Source organism: Equus caballus, chromosome 22 (genome assembly GCF_041296265.1).
Source record: "Equus caballus isolate H_3958 breed thoroughbred chromosome 22, TB-T2T, whole genome shotgun sequence".
NCBI lineage: Eukaryota > Metazoa > Chordata > Mammalia > Perissodactyla > Equidae > Equus > Equus caballus.
Window position 1 is genome coordinate 26,961,611 of NC_091705.1, and position 19,908 is coordinate 26,981,518.

At 42.9% G+C, this 19,908-nt stretch overlaps 2 protein-coding genes across 8 annotated transcripts in view; one reads left to right on the forward strand and one right to left on the reverse strand.

Annotated features, from left to right (window-relative positions):
• EDEM2 (ER degradation enhancing alpha-mannosidase like protein 2) overlaps window positions 1–14,138 on the reverse strand; it is a 26,648-nt gene extending 12,510 nt beyond the window's left edge. Inside the window, exons 1-6 of one of the 2 annotated variants that reach the window (XM_001501429.7) lie at window positions 13,868–14,138; window positions 13,524–13,634; window positions 11,595–11,634; window positions 8,347–8,452; window positions 4,612–4,737; window positions 2,032–2,243 (exon numbers count right to left, since the gene is read on the reverse strand). In XM_001501429.7, the coding sequence (XP_001501479.1) occupies window positions 2,032–2,243; window positions 4,612–4,737; window positions 8,347–8,452; window positions 11,595–11,634; window positions 13,524–13,634; window positions 13,868–13,974 (702 nt within the window). In that variant the 5' untranslated portion in view covers window positions 13,975–14,138. Of the gene's footprint in view, window positions 1–2,031; window positions 2,244–4,611; window positions 4,738–8,346; window positions 8,453–11,594; window positions 11,635–13,523; window positions 13,635–13,729 lie in introns of both variants that reach the window. The other variant, XM_023626445.2, reaches the window with a different exon arrangement.
• Window positions 13,255–19,908, forward strand: part of PROCR (protein C receptor) — a 20,605-nt gene continuing 13,951 nt past the window's right edge. Inside the window, exons 1-2 of one of the 6 annotated variants that reach the window (XM_070247410.1) lie at window positions 13,255–13,550; window positions 14,521–14,675. In XM_070247410.1, coding sequence (XP_070103511.1) covers window positions 14,583–14,675 — 93 coding nt within the window. In that variant the 5' untranslated portion in view covers window positions 13,255–13,550; window positions 14,521–14,582. Of the gene's footprint in view, window positions 13,551–14,486; window positions 14,676–19,908 lie in introns of all 6 variants that reach the window. The other 5 variants (XM_070247409.1, XM_070247412.1, XM_070247411.1 and 2 more) reach the window with 5 other exon arrangements.

Consider the following 19,908-nt stretch of genomic DNA (forward strand, 5'->3'; position numbering starts at 1 on the left):
CTGCACAGTGGAGATGCATCTCATGCATATTTATGAGGACTTAATTATACACATTGGGTAAAAAATGAAAAAGAACAATGATTTGGAGTGTTTATGCCCTGCCTAGAGTGACTGTGATCTGGAAGATGAGAACTTGCTATTCCCAAAATCTGTTTCAGACTTCTTGGCACTCTGCATGTGATTCCAGTGTCTAAAGACACAAGACATGCTCGACATATTTCCATAAACCAAGTCAGGAAGGACATCCAGGAAACTGATAGAGTGGCTGCTTGTAAGGAGAGCAACTGGGTGGCTGGGGGACAGGGGTCAGAGGAGACTTCACAGACGTCACTGGGTACTTCTTGTATCCTTTGACTTATGAACCGTGTGACCTGGAAAATCATTTAAATATAGATTTTAAAAGATTGAAATGAAGAGATACACTGTTTCTGTAACTCAGACTCTGATGGAAACTGATAGCTTCATCTGGTACTCGATCAAGGAAACAGCTAACTGTTTTGTGCTAGTTTGAGTTCCCCAAGGAACAGATCCTCAGTAAGGAAGACTGCAAGTAGGTGATTTGGAAGGCAAGTCCTGGAAACACCCACAGAGGAGCGGAAAGTGAGGAGGAGGAAGGGAGGCAGCCCATAAAGGGTGTGCTGTCAGGCAAGTTACAACTGTAGGAACTGGAGCTCAACCCTGCCGGGCAGCTCTGGGAGTCAGTGGAGAGCATAAGCCTCGGCATTGTCCCATCCAAGGGATGGGGAACTGGGGTGATTGTCCACAAACTCCCATCAGTATCAGTCACTGATTGAGAACTGCTCCAGGGGAGCATTAAGTCCTGATACTTCCAGCTGAGGGCAAGCAGAGCAGGATCCAGGCACCAGAAAAGGCCCGCAGGCAAAGAGACACGGGGGATGGGGGTCAGAAGACAGGCCAGTGTGCATGGGAATGGTAGGGGCTGAGAGGATACAGGCTGGGCACCCACAGAGTCCACCATGGTTCCAGCGCTGGAGACTTACAAGGGGGTTACTATAGGTCTCCAGAGTGGAACCTTCTTAAGGGATTTTCAAGGATTCCTCACAAGGGTTTCACTTTTCAAGCTGACTTAGAACCACATTTGCATAAAATGTGCCTTCACCTGCATCACTTTCAGACAACACAGTCTTTCTAAGTGATAATGATTCAGCAAAGGACATATTAATACGTCAACATTACTGCTGAAGTAACTGAGGATCAGAGTTTGGGTGACTTGCCCAGGGTCACATAGTTTCATCATAGCCAGGCCAGGGCTCAAACCCAGGTCTGACTAATTTTAGTGCTATTTCCTGGACAGTTTTGGCTCAGTTATTGTTAGTTTCACTGGATTATCCAGTTTAGGAGCTGAAACCAAACTTAGAGATCATCTGGCCCAAAGTGCATCACATTTCTATGGGTTTATACGTATTGGAGAGGAAAGGGAAGCTCTGTGGTCACATAAGTTTGGGAAATGTTGAGTTAAACAAAGTTAAATAGGCTTATTTATCATAGGACTTCATAACCTTTAACCTGCTCATGTTCATTATGCCTGTCGAACAGAAGGATATTATACATAGTACTCTCCCAATTTAATTGACCAGGAATCATTTTTTCATGGAACAGCTACTCAACAATCTCTCAGAACTGGTCTTCCATAAATCACAGTTTTACAAACAAAAATAGTAAAAATGAGGGCCAGTTGGACTGATGATCTAAGGTCACTGAGTGAGTCAGGGGTATGAAGCATATGACCTACTCCCCAGAAATCAGAGAAGCTCAAGGAGTCAAAGCCTAACACAGCTCCTTTCCCCTGCCAGAGGAGGTGCTTTCATGCTCTCTTCCCTTCTGTGCCAAAACATGAATTGGAGGCTTGTTCTACTTTTGGTGTCATGAGCCTAAGTCCTGGACCCTTCCTGAGGTCACCCTCAGTTTCCTTTGGCTGAACTGCAACTTGTTGCTCAGAGCCCCTAGCCTCGTAAGCAGGCGCCAAGGTGGCTGACTTGACTCAGACAGGAAGGGCATCAGCAGACCTACCAGCCCAATATCTGACCGGCTCTCCCAGAGGCGCATCAAGGCCACTCTAGCCACATCTTCAAACACGGGGTCACCAGTGAGGCTGCTCAGGGTGGCAAATTCGACAATGAAGGTCCCGATCCCTGCTGTACAGGTGACAGGGGTCTCTCCTGGGTTCACGCCATGAAGCAGGTTCACTGTTCCATACGGCATGCCAGTAGGGGTCTGAAAGGCTGAACAATCGCAAAATTATGACCCTAGATAGGAGCACGGAGGTAAGAATGGTTCAATACAGGCCCAAAGCCTTAGGCCTTGGCTAGCACTTCCCTGTTTACCTCCTGGGTGATCCAGGAGAGAGCCAGAGAAGGATAAATGTCACAACTGGAGGGCCCTCAGTGGCCACCTAACCCAGATGCTGTCAGACACTGCTCCACATGAGCCTCCAGCTCTTACCCATGATGAGGAGGAGAGCAGTGGGCTGCGCTCCATGTTGTCACACTCCACATATGCTCGCTTTAGCTAGAGCCAATCTACTTTTATTTATTTTACACCATGCCTTCCGAGGCCAGGCAGGTAACTTAGCGTGAGGCAGGCGGGGTTTAAGCCATAGGGAGTGGCAGGGCATGCGGCACACTGAAGAGCATGCTCCATTAAGAGCCATTCATATATTTTTTAACTTTTTTCTTTCAATTTTATGGAGATATAATTGACATACAGCAATGTATAATTTTAAAGTGTACAGCATAATAACATGAATTAATATATTGTGAAATGATTACCACAATAAGTTTAGTTAACATCTATCATCTCATATAGATACAAAAACAAAAAAAGCTTTTTTTCTTGTGATGAGAACTTTTGGGATCTACTCTCTTAGCAACTTTCCAACACATCATACAGCAGTGTTAACTATAGTTATCACGTTGTACATTACATCTCCAGTACTTATTTATAACTAAAAGTTTGTACCTTTTGACCACCTTCATCCAATTCCCCTCATATACGTGTTTACACACCCCAAACAAATGAAACATATGTGTAGACCCTAAACAGTCCCAGAAGAGCTAGTTGGAGATTCCTGCTTTAAATAAAGAATTTGGGGGCTAAATTTTTTTTTTAAAAAAAAGGACATAAACCACTAATGTGGTCCAAGCTTCAATTTACAGGGAGGAAAAGTTACACTTGTAAAGAAGTGACTCAAAGGTCACACACAGAGGGCAAACAGAGCTGGGATGGGAAGGCCTGCCACGCACCCATTCCCTTTCCCCCCTCCCCACAAGCCCAATGATCTGCCTACCCCATGCCAGTGCCTTCCGATTCAAGGCAAGGAACTAGATAACCAGCTCGAGTCAGAGATTTCCTCTCCAGGCCAAAAGGTCAAACAACCCTGAGCAGCCTGTGCGTCACCAAACTGTGAAAAAAGTTGTCAAAACTTCCAAGAGCCATAAGGTCCAGCAAGTTTGCTGTAGAGGAGAAACTTCCTATGTGGCAGGCACAAGTGACAAGCAAGGAGAATGCAAGTCACAGCCAAGAAGGGCTCAAAGGAATATTTCAGAAAAGTCAGGCAGTGTTAAAAAGAGAGAGTGACAAAATGCTATTACTTGACCTGAATGGTAGATACACTGGTGCTGGATCCAATATGCAATTTTCAATATGTATATTTCTCAATACAAAATTTTTTAAATGACAGAAGCAAAGAAGGGAGAAACCAGGCAGAGTTTCCTCTATGGATGAGTCACACAGGACATGATGTCTGTAAGGAGACGCTCAGGCCATGAGCAATGAGACCTGAATCCAGCTTGCTCACTCTCCTCAGCTCTTCCCCAAGGATGAGAGGCAAGTACGGCGTGAAAGGGAGAAGCGAGATGGCCGAGGGGCTGGTGGAAAGCATAGTGTGACGTGTTTGGGTGTGAACAGCCCTCAGAGCCACCACCACACCCTGAAGAGAACACAGTGTCCAGTCGCTGCTTCCGAGCCCAGCTACTGCCCCACCAGACAAACACACTGAGGCTTGGCCTGTAGCCCTGGACACAGCTCAGCTACAAAATAAGTCCCTCTCATTTCAGTGGTGTTTGAGATTCTCTAAGCACTCTCTCCTCTCTGACCTCATTTTACACCTCCCAAAAACCCAGTGTGGCGGGGAGGCAGGAATTATGATTCTCACTTGATAGATGGGAAAACTGAATCAAGGAGGGGAAGAGTGGCTTGGTCAAGATATTGGCTGGCAGAGCCAAGTCTAGAACGTGGGGCTCCTCATACTCAGACCAAGGCTCTTGTCTGGAACCCTTTTATTCCAGCAGCGAGTGGGCCCCAGAGTGGGAGAAAGGGCTCATTCAAATAAGGGCAAGGGCCTTCTACCATCAGGCTAGCCTTCAGCCCTCCCCTGCAAACAGTCATGAGGTCAGCTCATCTACCATGGGCCAGGGCCCCAGCAAGCCCCCCAAATGCCCATGGCTCTCCTGATTTCCATGGTGGGCACCTGGAGGTAGAAATATTAAGTGCTTGGGAGAGGAAATAATTCAGCATTGCCACTCTTGTCTCCAGCAAGAAAAGTAGGACCTATCAGACTTCATCTCTCCCCCATCTCAGTGTGGGTCTTACCTGGGAGGAGTTTTCGGGCTGCCTCCTCAGCCATCCTCAGGAGAGGTCCAGAGCAGGGCCATCCAGCCTCCACTTCCACCCCAGCCTTCTTTGATAGCAGGTGGGCAGACAGAAGTCCTCCTACCACTACAGACAGTACAAAAAGCAACTGTCAGAGTTCCAAGGACCAGTCTTTCCCTTGGGCAAATTAAACCTAAACACTCTGTCAGGCAGTTCACTGGCAAGGGAATACAGCCATGTAGTGAAAGAAGAGTCCCTTAATCCCACATATTGGTATAGCATTGAGTTTACAAAGATTTTTCTCTTAGTAGGTCACAAAAACAACAGTTATCATATTTTTTTTAGTCCCTACTGCATACCAAACGCTAGGTAATACTGTCCCCTCTTCAGAGGAAGATACTGAAGTTCAGAGAGGTAAAGTAACTTGCCCTGGGTTACCCGTCTAGTAGGTGGTAGGGCCAGGTCTCTCTGACTCTGAAGCCCATGCTCATTCCACTCGGTCACTCTGTCTCCTAATCCCCCTAAGACTTGGGGGCATGGAGCAGGCAGAGTAGTTATTACCTTCATTTTATTAATTTATCTATTTCAATTTATTATGTAATATTTAGGACTTATAAAAAGACACAAAGGCTCTGTATCCGGAAATATGGCTAAATAGATACCCTGAATGGCCCTCTCACTGAAAACAACTGCTGACTTTGAGCTTCAGTCTTCCCTTCCTCCTGGCAGAGGGGAAATAGGAGACAACGGCGGGACCTACCCAAAGTGGGGAGTCTAATGAAAAGATCCCTACATAAAATTGGGATCTGAAAGAATTATATACTCTGTGTAAGGATGAATTAAAAATAAACCCTGCACATCTCCCCTAATGTAGAATAAGGAAAACTGCATTACTCAAATCTTGATGTCAAGTAAAGGGAAGAAAAAAACTTCCCTGAGAATTAGTAACTACAAGCTGGTACTCACTAAATTTTACAGCCTGACTTCACACTAACTGGGTAGTCTAGAAAGCCTCAACTCTTTAGCATAAATTGGTTTTTGGTACGTAATGCCTCCAGCCACATGGCAGAAATAAAGACTATATCTGGAAGAACCCAGCTTCAGCCCAGGCCTCCAAGAATCCCATGGGTAAAGTCTAGGGAATGACGGTACATTAAACAATAAATAAATCACAAGACATACAAAGAAACAAAGCATTTTGAATAAAGGCAGATAAAAGAAAGGTCAGAATATATGAGTAAGCAGTAAGAAGTTACAAAAATGACCACATCTACATGGGTATGTTTAATAGCAGATAAGATATATCCGAAGAGAGAATTAGTAGACTTGAAGACAGATCCAAAAAAATTATCCAAAATGCAACATAAAGAGAAAATGATTTTTTTTTTAAATATAGAAGGAAAAAAAAAGTAAAAATACAGACGGGAGTTGGAGGATACAGTAAGAATGTGTAACATACATCTGATTGGAGTGCTAAAAAGAGAAGAGGGAGAAAATGGGGGAGAGGCAATATTTGAAGAGAAAATAGTTACAAACTTTCTAAAACTAACGAATGACAGCAATTTTCAGATCCAGGAATCCTAAGCAAAATAAGAAAAAGAAATCCACATTTACACAAATCCCAGTAAAACTGCAGAACACCAAAGGAAAAAAAAGATTTCAAAAGCAGTCAGAGTCCATGTAATAATGATTGTTAAAGCTGGGTGATAGGTAAATCTACTTCATTATACTATTTTCTCTACTTTTACGTAATTTTGAAAATTTCTATAATAAAAAGTTTTTAAAAGGAGGGGCAGCCAGTGTAAATAAAACAGATTATCTACAAAGAAATAACAATTAGATTGACAGATCACTTCTTAACAGTGACAATGAAATCAGAAGCAATGGGAAAATTTCATCAATGCACTAAGAGAAAATAACTATCAACCTAGAACCATGAGCCCAGAAAATATACTCCCCAAATGACAAACAAAAGCAGTGTGATAAAGACATTTTCATACAAACAAAAGCTGAGAAAGTTTGCCCAGAACACACCTGCACTAAAGATCATTCTAAAAAAAGCTCTTCAGATAGAAGGGAAGGGATCACAGACGTAAGGTCTGAGACACGAAAGAAAAGATGGTCAAAAAAGTGGTAAATATATGAGCCAATCTCACACTTCAACTGTATAGAACAACAATAATGTACGGAGGGCCCAAAGCAAAGAACTAAATACACAGCTGTGGCAGATAGGTCAGCACGTCCTCAGAGCCAGGTTTCATATTATTCATGAGCAGAATAAAGATCTTCATTAATTTTAGACTTTGATAAGTTACATTTGTTAAACGTTCTAGGAAAACTATTTAAAAAGCTAGATACTGTGCATACCTTCTGAATTAGCAAAAGAAAATGGGATGAGGAAAACAAATCAACCTTAAAGAAAACATGAAAAAGGAGAGAGAAAAAGAACATAGAGAAAATGGGACAAATAACACAAAATGATACAATAGAAATGGAGGCTAATATATCAGTAATTATAGAAAATGTAAATGGACCAAATACTTCAGTCAAAAGAAAGATTATCAGCATGAATAAACAAGTGAAATATAATATGTAATTTTAAAAAGATACATTTAATCATAAAAATACAGAAAGATTGAAAGCAAAAGGGTAGAAAAAGATATACTGGGCAAATGCCAAGCAAAAGAAAGCTGGTATAAGTATATTCATATCAGACACAAATGTATAAAGACAGCCTTAATTTAGAGATGACCAAGCAAGCTCAGAAGTTGTGTGACACAGCAATGAGGATGGCCTCAAACTGAGGTCTGATTCCTAAACCAAGATTTTATACCATGCTGTCTGTTTGTTCCTTAATCTTTCTAAAAATTTTACTTATCATATATCTGCAATACAAGTTTCATTGCAAAAAACATTCAAAATAAAGACGAGCAAAATAAGAGAGAAAAAACATAACTCTGCCATCTCGATGTGACAGATGTTAAGCCGCTAGCTGTCTAGAGGTTAGCTGCACATACAGGCTACGCCAGCTCCTTAAGAACCATTGGAAACCTGCTAAAAATGTTGATTCTAGGACCGAACTCAGAGACCCCAATTCATTAGGTTTAGAGTGGAGTCTAGACATTTGAACTTTTTAAAAGGTCCCAAGTGGTTCTGATGGGCAGCCAGGTTTGGAAACTAATAGCCTAGACTTGCACTGTGTAATAGAGTAATCATTAACCACATGTCACTATTCAAACTTATATTCATTAAAATTAAATGAAATTAAAAATGCAATTCCTCAGTTGCAGTAGACACATTTCAAATGTTCAATAGCCACATGTAACTAGTGGCTACTGTATCGGACAACACAGATATACAACACTTCCATCATCGCAGAAAGTTCTATTGGACAGTGCTTCCTAGACAATAAACTCCAAGAAGGCAGGGATTGCATCCTTCTTGTTCATGGCTGGATGCCTAGCACCAAATAGATGTTAAGTCCGTGAGTAATTCTGGCATGTTTCTTTCCAATCTTTTCTCTGTCCTCTGCTCACTTTCATGTCTGAAACTGATGAGGATGCTGAGACTTCCCCACCCCACCCTCCAGGGAAGAAGAACTCTGTCAGTCACTGGTTTAGCCAAGCGTCCTGGCAGGGTTGGCCCTTTAGATCCTATTTACCACCTCCTCGTTGACACAGAGGCAAAAATTCCACACTCTCTTTTCTTCCAAAGCCCCTGGAAGGCAGCCCTCACCTCGGATGTTGGTTTCAAACACAGAGGCATTCACATCAATATCAAAGTCCACGTTGTCCTGCAGCACCTCAACCACTCTTTGGAATTCTGAAACATTCCCCAAAATCTGGAAGGGAAGACAGACATGACAGTGAGGCTCTCACAGGCTTGAAGGTGCTGAAGATGCTGGATTCAAGAGTCTGGGATCCTATGCTGGCATGGCCCTCACTTAGTCAACTTAAGACCTGCAGTTTCTTTCCTATGACTGATGACAGGAGAAGAAAACCCTGAGAGCTAGAAATCACCTAGAGACCCAATATCAAGAGACTGGTTGAGTAAATTCTTCGGTGCCAATTCAAGAGTCATTATGTACCCATTTAAACGGAAACATACAAAGACTGTAGACTGAGAAATCCTAGTTTGACATTTGCAGTGGATATCTGTCATTTTTAACTTCTCTTGTCACATTCATCCTTGTGGAAAACATTCCAGGCTAGTTGGCCCAACACTGATTTCCAATCTTTACCCTTGTAGCCTCCTACAATAGAGGGTGGAAATCCAGATGCTTGATTTCTCAGCCTTCTTTGCTGATGGAGGTGATTGTGTTACCCAGTTAATTCTGAGCCTTGAGAAGTCTACTGGGAGCACTTTTAGGAAAGCTTCTGTTTTCCTAATAAAAAGGGACAGACACAGATGGCATGGTTTTTACTCTTCCTCTTTCTGCTTTGAAAGCCGACTTGATTTCTGGAGCTATGGCGGCCGTATTAGACCATGAGGTACTAAGCATACAAATGAAAGCCAATACACGAATGATGGTAAAATAGACAGATACAAAGAGCGTGGGTCTCTGATGGCACAATTGAGCAGCTGACCCAACGCCAGAAATTACAGACTTTCTTTCACTTGAGAAAATGAAACCTTCTTTGTTTAAACCATCAACCAAATGCAGGCCTGATATCTTTTATTCTGATAATAATGCCCCAATTTCCTCTTGAGGTGTCACCCTTCTTCCACAGTCACTCCTGTATTTTGGGAGCGGCTGATCCCACTCCCTCAGCTGCAAGAATGGGCACTTGATCCATTCTTGGACCAGCCAGTGTACTGTATCCTTTGGCCAAGCAATGGCTTCAGGGACAGGTGTGTGACCCAAGCCAGATCAATGAGACTCAGTCCCTGGAATGAATGGAAAAGGGCTGATTCTTTCCACAAACAGGTTACTAAATGAGTGGGATGCAAGTGTGGAGCTACTGTTGGCTACCCTGCCAGCTTAAGGAGAGCCTGAGAACACAGTCAGCAAAGAAGGCAGAGATAAGGGATGGAGAGATTCCTGATGACATTGTTAGTATGCCTGGATCCAGCTGGGTCTGAGGCCAGTCTTTATCTGGACTTTTTAGTTATCTGATCAGTAAATTTCCTTCCTGCTTAAATCAGTTTGAACTGGGTCTCTGTCACTTGCAACCAAAACAATCCTGACTATCTCAGTATTCAAGGCCCTCTATGACTTGGAGCCAACCTGCCTTTCTGACCATGTCTCTCACTGTTCATCTAACCTATTCTCATTCACTTCAGTAAACTTTGACCCACTATTCCCCAATTTCCTGCCTTCAGACATGTTCTTCCCTCTGCCAGAAATCATTCCCTCCTGTGTCTCCCCATTTCCAAATCCAACCTATCTTCAATTGTCTAAATGTCGCCTTGTCCAGGAAGCCTTTGATTCCTCCAGCTGAAATTAACCTTTCCCTCCTTTAAAACACTCCAGCAACTTCATCCACACAACTCCTAGGGCACCTATTTCTTTCTACAATAAGAGAATTTTTGCCTGGGCAGGAGCCTCATTCATTCCCGCACTTCCCTAGAGTGCCGAGCACAGCCCATTAAGCAATTACTCAATAAATGTTTGTTGAATGATTACATGAATCTTTTCCACATCGCAGCTAGTGATCTTCTCAAAACAGAAATCTCATCATTTCCTGCCTCTACTTGAGAAATGCCAGTGGCTTTCCATTGCTCTCAAATTAAAGATAAAAATCCTTAACATAGTGAACAAGGGCTTGCATCATCTAGTCCCATTTATCCCTCCAGCTCCACTTCACTTCTTCCTTTTCGTTCTCCACATCCCAGACACACTGGCCTTCCTTTAATTCACTGCACTTGCCATGCTCTTTCCTGCCACAAGGCCTTTGCACAAGCTGTTCCCTCTGCTTAGAACACTCTTTCCTCCCCTACTTCCCTAGTCAACACTTGCATCTCCTTCAGATCCCAACTTAAGTGTCATTTCATTACCTTAGGGAAGTCCTCCTCAGTCTAGGCGGGGTTCCTTTGTTATACCCACTCATAGAACCATGTTCCTTTCCCACAGAGCACTCACCTCAATTTGTAATTATACATTCTTTGGGGTTATCCTTTGTCTCCCTCCCTCACTAAAATCATAAACTCCAGGAAAGCAGGGACTGTCTGTTTAAATCCACCATTATAACTCTAGAGTTTAGCACTGTGCTTGCTGCGCTTGGTGCACGGTTGGCTCTCAACAAACATGTGATGAATGGACAAGTATATATGAATTTACATTAAGCAAAACAAAACCAAAAAAAGCTAAATTATATCTACATAGTGATCACGATCATGTAAATACAATCAATAAATAAAAATGAGAAGGGGTGACAGACAAGTAGAAATAGTGAAATGGGGGAAAGTTGTTATATCCTCCCTTGTGGCCTTTTTCAAGATGATGGTTAAGGCTTGGAGTCATTCAGAGTTGAGTTCAAGTCCCAGTTCTGCCATTTCATGGATGCGTACCCTCGCCAAGTCATTTCACTAAGTATTAGATTTCTCAGCTGTAGGAAGGAGTAAAGGTACTTACCTCATGGAGGTGTGGGAAGGATTAAACAATACATGAAAAGTACACATAACACACTAACTAGTTACTGCTATTATTTTTATCACTGAACATGTCCATTAGAATGTAAGCCTCTGAAAACAAGGAGGGTATCAAAGTCTCTGATCCCCCACAGAGTCATACAGGCCTATCACAGTTCTGTGTTCCTAACAGGTCCTCTATAAACATCTGCTGAACAAATGAACCTGAATAAGTTTGGAGTTTGTTCTCCTCTATCTAGCAGGGCAACCAGAATCTAACGGTTCAGAAACATGAGACGAAAATAAAAGGCCAAGGTGAAGAATTCATTTTTTACCCACAGCCAAGCTGTCAAAAGAGGAAGGATGTTGTTTATGCAATGGTAGAGAGGAAAAGAAACAGATGAGACACTTACCAGCAAGGTATCCAGAGCATCAATTAGAGTCAGAGAAAAACTGTAAAAGGACAGAAATTCCAGCTTCTTAGTAAGAAAATCAAACACCAGATATTAAGGCTGCCCCAGATCAGATATCCCAAAAACTCGTAAGTGAGGCACAGTGATGCCTCCACCCATCCCACCTCCAGACACAACAAAGAAGCTACAGCGAAAATTGCCAGGAACCTCTGACCCATTTAAAGCACCTGGGATACGGGGCTGATGTCGCTCAACTGTAGTTAAACTCGTCACCCATATTCCCTGGCATTCTCCTCTGCCATAGGGAGGCAGTATAGGATTGTAGCTAAGAGCACAGGCTTTTCCACATCTAGGAATTCACCTAACCGTGCACAGAGCTATATGCTTGAGAATGTTCTTGGTGGTATTGTTTAGAACAGCAAAAAGCTAGAAATAACCCAAATGTACACCAGGTGAAGAGTGATTAACTGAACTGTAGTACACGCAAACAATGCCAAACTATGAAATTGTCAAAAAGAGTATCAAGAGTTCTCTGGGCTAATGTTAAGATATTCAAATAATACTGTTAAATGAAAAAGACAAGGAACAGAATAGCCAGTGTAGTATGTTTCTATTTGCATTTCCAAAAAGAGACATATAGACAGAAAGCAGATTAGCACTAGTTTGGGCCAGTGGTGGTGGAGGGATTAACTATTACAGGGCACAAGGGAACTTTTTAGGGTGACAGAAATGTCCTATATCTTGACTGTGATAGTGATTATCATGGACTTAAAATGCATGTATTTTATCATATGCAAGTTATGCCTTTAAAAAGTTAATTTAGGGGCTGGCCCAGTGGTGCAGGGGTTAAGTTCACACATTCTGCTTTAGCAGTCTGGGGTTCACTGGTTTGGATCCCAGGTGCAGACCTAGGCACTGCTTATCAAGCCATGCTGTGGCAGGTGTCCCACATATAAAGTAGAGGAAGATGGGCACAGATGTTAGCTCAGGGCCAGTCTTCCTCAGCAAAAAGAGGAGGATTGGCAGCAGATGTTAGCTCAGGGCTAATCTTCCTCACACACACAAAAAAGTTAATTTAAAAAGATACACATATATATACCTATATGATGGGATAAACAAAAATATTTCTAGAAGGATACACAAAAGAGTTAACAGTGCTTGGAGTTCTAGGGTATGGGAGATATTTATTGTGTATGATTTTGTACTACTTGAATTTGCCATTTGCTTGTATCACTTTTTTTCAATTAAAAAATGAAAACCAGCACAAATTTTTTTGAGTGTACTTAACTTCTCCAGTCCTTAGCATACTCATTTGTAAAATGGAGATAACAACACAACTCCTAGGGGTGTTAAGAGAATTAAATAAGATGACACAAGTAAAATGTTCAGCAGGGTGTTTAATCAATGTCCGCTTCAGCTAAATGCAATGATTCTTCACTAGCTCAGCATGGAACAGACAAAGACTTCCATCTCACAGATTTTCATTCTAGTGGAAGCCAAAAAGACAAACTAGCAGATAAATGGATAAGATAGTATCAGAGAGTGAGAAAGGTTATGGAAAAAAATAGAAGAGTGATTTGTGAGAGTGACCTGAAGGGGTGGGTAGTTAGGGTAGTTGATGCTGAAGTGACATTTTGAGCTGAGATCTCATGAAGGTGGTAAGTTGCTGGTAACTGTTGTGGCTGGAGCCCAGAAGTCCAGTCCACCAGGCTGACCCAGAGCTTTTTCCACTGCGGGATCCAAATTTCCAGGACGCCGGGTGGATCCTGGTGGTGCTGGCCTGAATTGGGGGGAATGCAGCCTCGCCCTGACCAGGAGCTTTTCCGGAACCAGTGAAGACACCATGAAGCCACCAGCCCCAGCAGACCCGCCCGCCTAGGACCGGACTGCCAGACCCCGGCCGCCCCCTTGCTCCTCCGCTCGCACTACCTGCCCCAGGTGTCGTGCCCGTCACAGGTGAGAGGTCGCAGCTCGTCGTAGGGAAAGGCATTCTCCAGATAGCTGTCGTAGGCGTGGTAGAACATGGCCTTGACTCGCTCCCTGGTGCGAGGTACGAGAAATAAGGCAAGGGGCCAGAAAACGAAACCAGGCAGGGGAAAAGACAAAAAAATGGGGCAGAAAATGGGAATCACTACCTGATTTCTGCCAGGAGCCCAGTGGTGGGGTCCAAGCAGGTCAGGGTGGGGGTCCTGGGATGGAGGGAAAGGGAAGGGACCTGGTCTGCGCTTCCCCTTCCCCAACTATGGAAGGGTGGGGAGCCTGACCCCCTTCACCTGTAGTGGGCGGGGTCGGGCGCGGTGCCGTCGGGGCCTGGCGCACCATGGTGCAGGGGCAGGAGCGCGCACAGCAGGCCGAGCGGGACGAGCAGCCGGAAAAGCATAGAGCTCGTGTCCTGTCAGCGCCGCCGCCACAGCAGCAGCCACCGCCACCCGCTCATCCTGGCAGCCTCGGCTGGTTCTTCCGGGAATCGGAGCCACTGCGCCTGCGCGCTGACGAATCAGTCACTCACTTCCGAACTACAAGCTGCAGAATGCAGTGGGCGGCGGAACCCAGTCAAAGAGCATCTTGGGATAAATACTCTTTGAAGCGGAGATGAACGTGTCTTAAAGACAGTGGCTCTTACAGCTACTATTATTAACGTTTAGTAAGGGCATTTTTTGAGCACCTGTGTACTAAGCCTGTATGGAGCACTTTACGTTGTCTTTTTTTTTTCTTAACCACCTTATTAGGCACGAAGGCAGGGACCAACAGGGACTCGATATTTGTTGAGTGGATGTGTATGTAAAGATGGATAAAGAATGTTCACCCTTTTCCATTATTAGGCATATTGAGTTTCCTAAACCAGTTCCCTGCTGATTGTGTAAGGTAAAACTTCCATTTATTTGTCCAAAGCTGCCACTCTCAAGATTTTCAGAAATCCCTTCAGTTCCAGGAAATCATGAATTTTTGATAATCCTCTCCTCCCATTTGGAGTGTGGTCACATCATCATGGTCTCTTCAGTCTCCATCTCAACGCAGAAGCGTACCCCTCTGGATTCCCTGGACTATCCCAGTGGCTTGCAGCCCCTTGTGGAATCCCAGGTGAGAAGAAAGACTCTGGAGCACTTATAGCTCTGAGTAGGTTTGGGTCCCATTTTTCCATTTTCCTTCTTGCAAGTTTCCAGAGTTTGATCAGCACTTTAGACCATAGCAACACCCATGACTTTGGGCAGTGTGACGTGCAGTAGAATCAAACATGGATTTGAAGTGAGACCCGGACTTGAATCTCAACTTTACCACTTAAAGCCTCTATATGAGACCCTGGGCAACCCCTCCCCTTCTCTGGATCTGTAAAATGAGGAGTTTGAACAAATGGATCTCTGAGACTGTTTTAACTTGCGCTTTCAATGATGTAGCATTGGCCATCCTCTTCCCTTTGCTGAAAAAGTCAGGTGGAAGTGGCAACTCAGTTCCTTGAGCTGGAATGAAGGCAAGTTTGGGCTCCTTTGGTCCAGCATCCTTGAAAATATCCCTCAGATAAATGTCCCGAAATGCCATCAGTTGATATGAGAATTAAAACACTAACTTTACCCAGTGAGCTTGAGGTAGCACAGTACAGAGGTCAAAAGTATGGGCTTTAGATGTGAGCAGACCTGAGTTGGAATACAAGTTCCATCACCTATTAGGAGTATGGCCTCACCAGTTTTTCTTCTGAGTCTCGTTATACTCATCTGTAAAGTAAGAATAATATTAGTACCTACCTAATAGGATTATGAGGATTCAGTGAGCTATTGCATGTAAAGCGCTTGTCATAGTGCCTGGCAGAGGAAACTCATAAAATATTACGCTGTTTTTGGAAACTCTTCTTGCATGTTTTGGAAACTCTTCTTGGAAGTGTCAGATGGAAGGGAAAGGAGATGACAGTAAACTGAGACATGGATGACAACCCAGGGATACTGTATTAGCTTCCTGTGACTACTGTAACAAATTACACGCATTTGGTGGCTTAAAGCAACAAAAATTTATTCTCTCACAGGCCTCGAGGCCAGAAGTCTGAAATCAGTTTCAGTGGACTGAAATCAGGATGTTGGCAGGGCCATCCTCCCTCTGGAGGCTCGAGTGGAGAACCAGCTCCTTGCCTCTCCAGCCTCTCCTGAAGAAGGAATGTTGCTAGCATTCCTTGGCCTGTATCCATATCGCTCCAATCTCTGCCTCCATCTTCACATGGCCCATCGCCTCTGTGGGTGTGTGTCACATCTCCCTCTGCCTGTCTCTTATAAGGACACTTGCGTTTGCATTCTGACTCCACCTGGATAACATAGGATAATCTCCCATGTCAAGACCCTTTTCCAAATAGGGTAACATTTACAGATCGCAGGCATTAGGACCTAATTCTCTTTAGGGGCCATTTTTCAGCCTAGCACAGTACTAAGCACTTTTCAGGTCTGGGCCTTTCCTTGCTATGAAGTTCACCCAGACCTAATCATCCTTCTCCGTATAAGTCCTGCAGCTTATCCTTTTGTCTCCCGTTCAAAACTCCAGTGTGGATAAAATGTTTGCAGGGAGAGTGGAGCCAAGTTGCCTGGAATGATATGTCTCTTTTTATGAGCAGGATTGAAATACTCATAATTTTTCTTTGTTTCCTTTTTCTAGCTTGATGACAAGGTGCATTTTCCACACTGTCACAGAACAAATACAACCATGACTTATATTTTCACAATTTATGTGATTGAGTTCATGGTTCTGTCATAGAAAGAAAACCATTTTTCTTTTCACCCTCTGGAAAGCATTAGGACTCTTTCTTCCTAGCCTTACATCTCACTCTATGATCATCATATTGGATTCTAGAAGGTTGTAGTCCACCAGAGAAGTGTCAGGCTTGAACATTTACTTGTAAAGAGACTCAGGGTAATTTGCCTACCATCTCTAAACCTTAATTTCCTGATTTGAAGTGTAGAAATTGACAATGCCATAAAGGAATTCTGGGGATTAAATGGGATAGTGGTGAAAATTCTCAGCGCAGTGACTGGCACATATTAATTTCTTAATAAATATTCTCTCCCTGCCCCCTTTTTTTTCTTTAAAAAAAAGGGAGGGTGTATTTATTAGCTTCATTTATTAAGCATCTTCCCCTAATAATCCAAGATGTTATAGGCAGTAATTCTGGGCCTCAAGAGTTTGAAGCACAGTGCTGGGCATACAATGACGATTCCAAAGTAATCAAGTCATAGTCCTTTCCCTTTAAGTGCTTGCAATTTTGATAGGAAAGAAAGATGTCTTTTGGAGCCTACTTGGAATCATAGAATGTTCTAGTCTTCCTGTGGGTGGATAGAGTTTGGAGGATGCTCAGATCCCATCAATACCCAAGGTCAATATTCTTAGATTCCGTGCTGAGTGGAACAAGCCTTGGATTAGTGGTCGAAGCCCTTGGTTCTATTATTGGTTTAGCCACTGTCTCTGTGTGATCTTAGGCAAGTCACTTTCCCCTTTGGGGATTCAGTTTACATATCTGGAAAATGAGAGAATGAGACTACGTCTCAGCACAAGGAAAATACTAACCGATTCATACAGAGTTATTGCAAGAAATAAGAAAACAGATTCAACATACATCGACTGCAGAAAATTTTCCCCCAGTAATAATCATGAGGCAGAATAAAACAGTAGGATAACATTCCAAATGAAATTTGACTATTTACCAACTGAATAATAATCATAATAATGCTAATAAGAAAATGGCTGAAATGTATGGAGAACAGCAAGCGTTTATGTAGCATCCACTATGTTCCAGGCACTGCTCTTAGTAGTTTACGTGCATCAACACCATTAATTCTTACCACAACCCTCTGAGACAGAATTATTATTATCACTATTTCACAGATTTAAAAAATTGAAGCAAAGATTTTAAAACCTGCAGAAAAGTTTATTAACAACCAATGTCTTACATGGAATGAGTAGTAGAGCCAAGATTTGGACCCAGAGAGTCTATACTCTACTGCACTTATGAAATTAATGACAATTGCATAAATAAAAGGGAAAGGCCAATACAGAATAAAAAAGTGAGAGCTGATTGCCATGTCTTCTAGCTTTAGCTTTATGGGATTCTAAGCTCAACATCCCCTTTCTTTTTGCTAGAAAGTCAGAGTAGACTGTTCAATTCCCTGAAGCCAGAAGCCAAGCCATTTTAGTTCTCCTTCAGCCCAGTACTCTTGATCACTTTTAGCACAGAAGTATCTCGGAATTCCTTTTCTACCATCTGGAGGCCATGTGGTTCAAGTGGATTCTTCCAGTTGCCAGAGCAGAGATTGCGTACTACATACTTTTGGACTGCCAAGAAATAACTTGTTTATTCCTGGGAAATTTCTCACCTGTTGCTTTGTAGAAATGCTTGAATTTCCTCTGTCCCCAGTATGTGTAAACATTTAGAGCAATGCCTCCTTGGTCAGAGCCCCAGAACAAGTTTTGTAACACTCATGTTCCAAGTGAACTCGGACCTGTGGCTAAATCTGCATAGAGAAACCTAGCCATCCTAGTTGTATTTAGGCAAAAAGTACAGAATCAAGAAGTGACCACAGATGCCCTCCTAGTCTGGTCAGCCGCAGGCTCTGAGCCAGATTACAATCTTTGAGATCTCAAACCCTGAAAATGGTACCCATCCCACATGTGCAATTAAAAAAAAATAATGATCCTATATGATTAAAAAAAATGGAGGCAATAGCCAAAAGGAGGAAGCACGACAAGTTTCCATCAATGGATGAATGGATGAAAAAATGTAATGTAAATACAACAGAATATTATTCAGCCTTAAGAAGGAAGGAATTTCTGATGCGTTGCTACAACACGCATGAACCTTGAGGATATTAGGCTAAGTAAAATAAGAATAAATATTGTATCATACCACTTATATGAGGTACCCAGAGTAGTCAAATTCATAGAGACAGAAAGTAGAATGGTGGTTACCAGGGGCTGAAGGGAGACGAGAATGGAGAGTTATTGTTGAATGGGTACAGAGTTTCCATTTGGGAAGATGAAAAAGTTCTGGAGATGGATGGTGGTGATGGTTGCACAACAATGTGAATGTACTTAACACCACTGAACTTTACACTGAAAGTGGTTAAGATGGTAAATTTTACATAATATGGATTTTACCACAATTTTTAAAAATTAAAAAATGGGAAAAAATTAATGGATAGTGAGCCAACAAATTTCTGATTTTTTCCATGCTGTCTACTTCACTGCCTTTCTGGAAATAGCCAGTTCTTTCAGAGAAAATACGTTCTTATTGAGGGGGTGGGTGCCTGCTTTGCTGATGTCCAAAGTAGATACTTTCTCTCCCTATTTGCTGATACAGAATTAGCCTCATGCCACCCCAGGCTGAGGGAAGGAAGAGCACAGGTGTCCTACGGGGTTCCCCCCTCAGCCTACCAGCCCCGTAGCCCCCAAACTCTGCTGCTGGAGAGAAAGAAAACTCTACTAGAACGGACATCCTCTCAGCAAACATTTATTGAGAGTCTTACACTGTAATAGTGATACTAGTATCTATTAAATTAAACTTACTAGTCTTAAGAAAAGCTATCCAAAACATGTTACTTTTTGTGTGTTAAAGTTAAAGTAAAAAGATGATCGTGTGACCTTTTGATGTCATAATAAAGCATTGACTAGCAGGTCCACTTAAGGATCATCTCCCTCTGAAGAAAAATTGAACATTATTTACACAATTGACTAGGGCCCAGACATTTTACAATTCTGTAAAGTAATAAGGTATGATGATTTTCTTTTCTGTCTGGTAGAGAAGGTAACCCTAAAGGTTTTATTACCCTGTAGGACATCAATCCATTTTATAATAATTTAGCAATCTCATTTCAATATTTTCTTTTCTTTTCTTTTCTTTTGAGGAAGATTAGCCCTGAGCTAACATCTGCTGCCAATCCTCCTCTTTTTGCTGAGGAAGACTGGCCCTGAGCTAACATCCGTGCCCGTCTTTCTCTACTTTCTATATGGGACGCCTGCCACAGCATGGCTTGCCAAGCGGTGCCATGTCTGCACCTGGGATCCAAACCGGTGAACCCCGGGCCACCGAAGCAGAACGTGCACACTTAACCACTGCACCACCAGGCTGGCCCCTCATTTCAATATTTTCTTTTTCATTGACCATAAAAACTCCAGTTCAGGGGATGGCCCAGTGGCATAGTGGTTAAATTCAGAGTGCTCCACTTCTGCAGCCCGGGTTCATGGGTTCAGATCCTGGGTTGCGACCTACACACTGCCCATCAGCCATGTTGTGGTGGTGACCCACATTCAAACTAGAGGAAGACTGGCACAGATGTTAGCTCAGGGC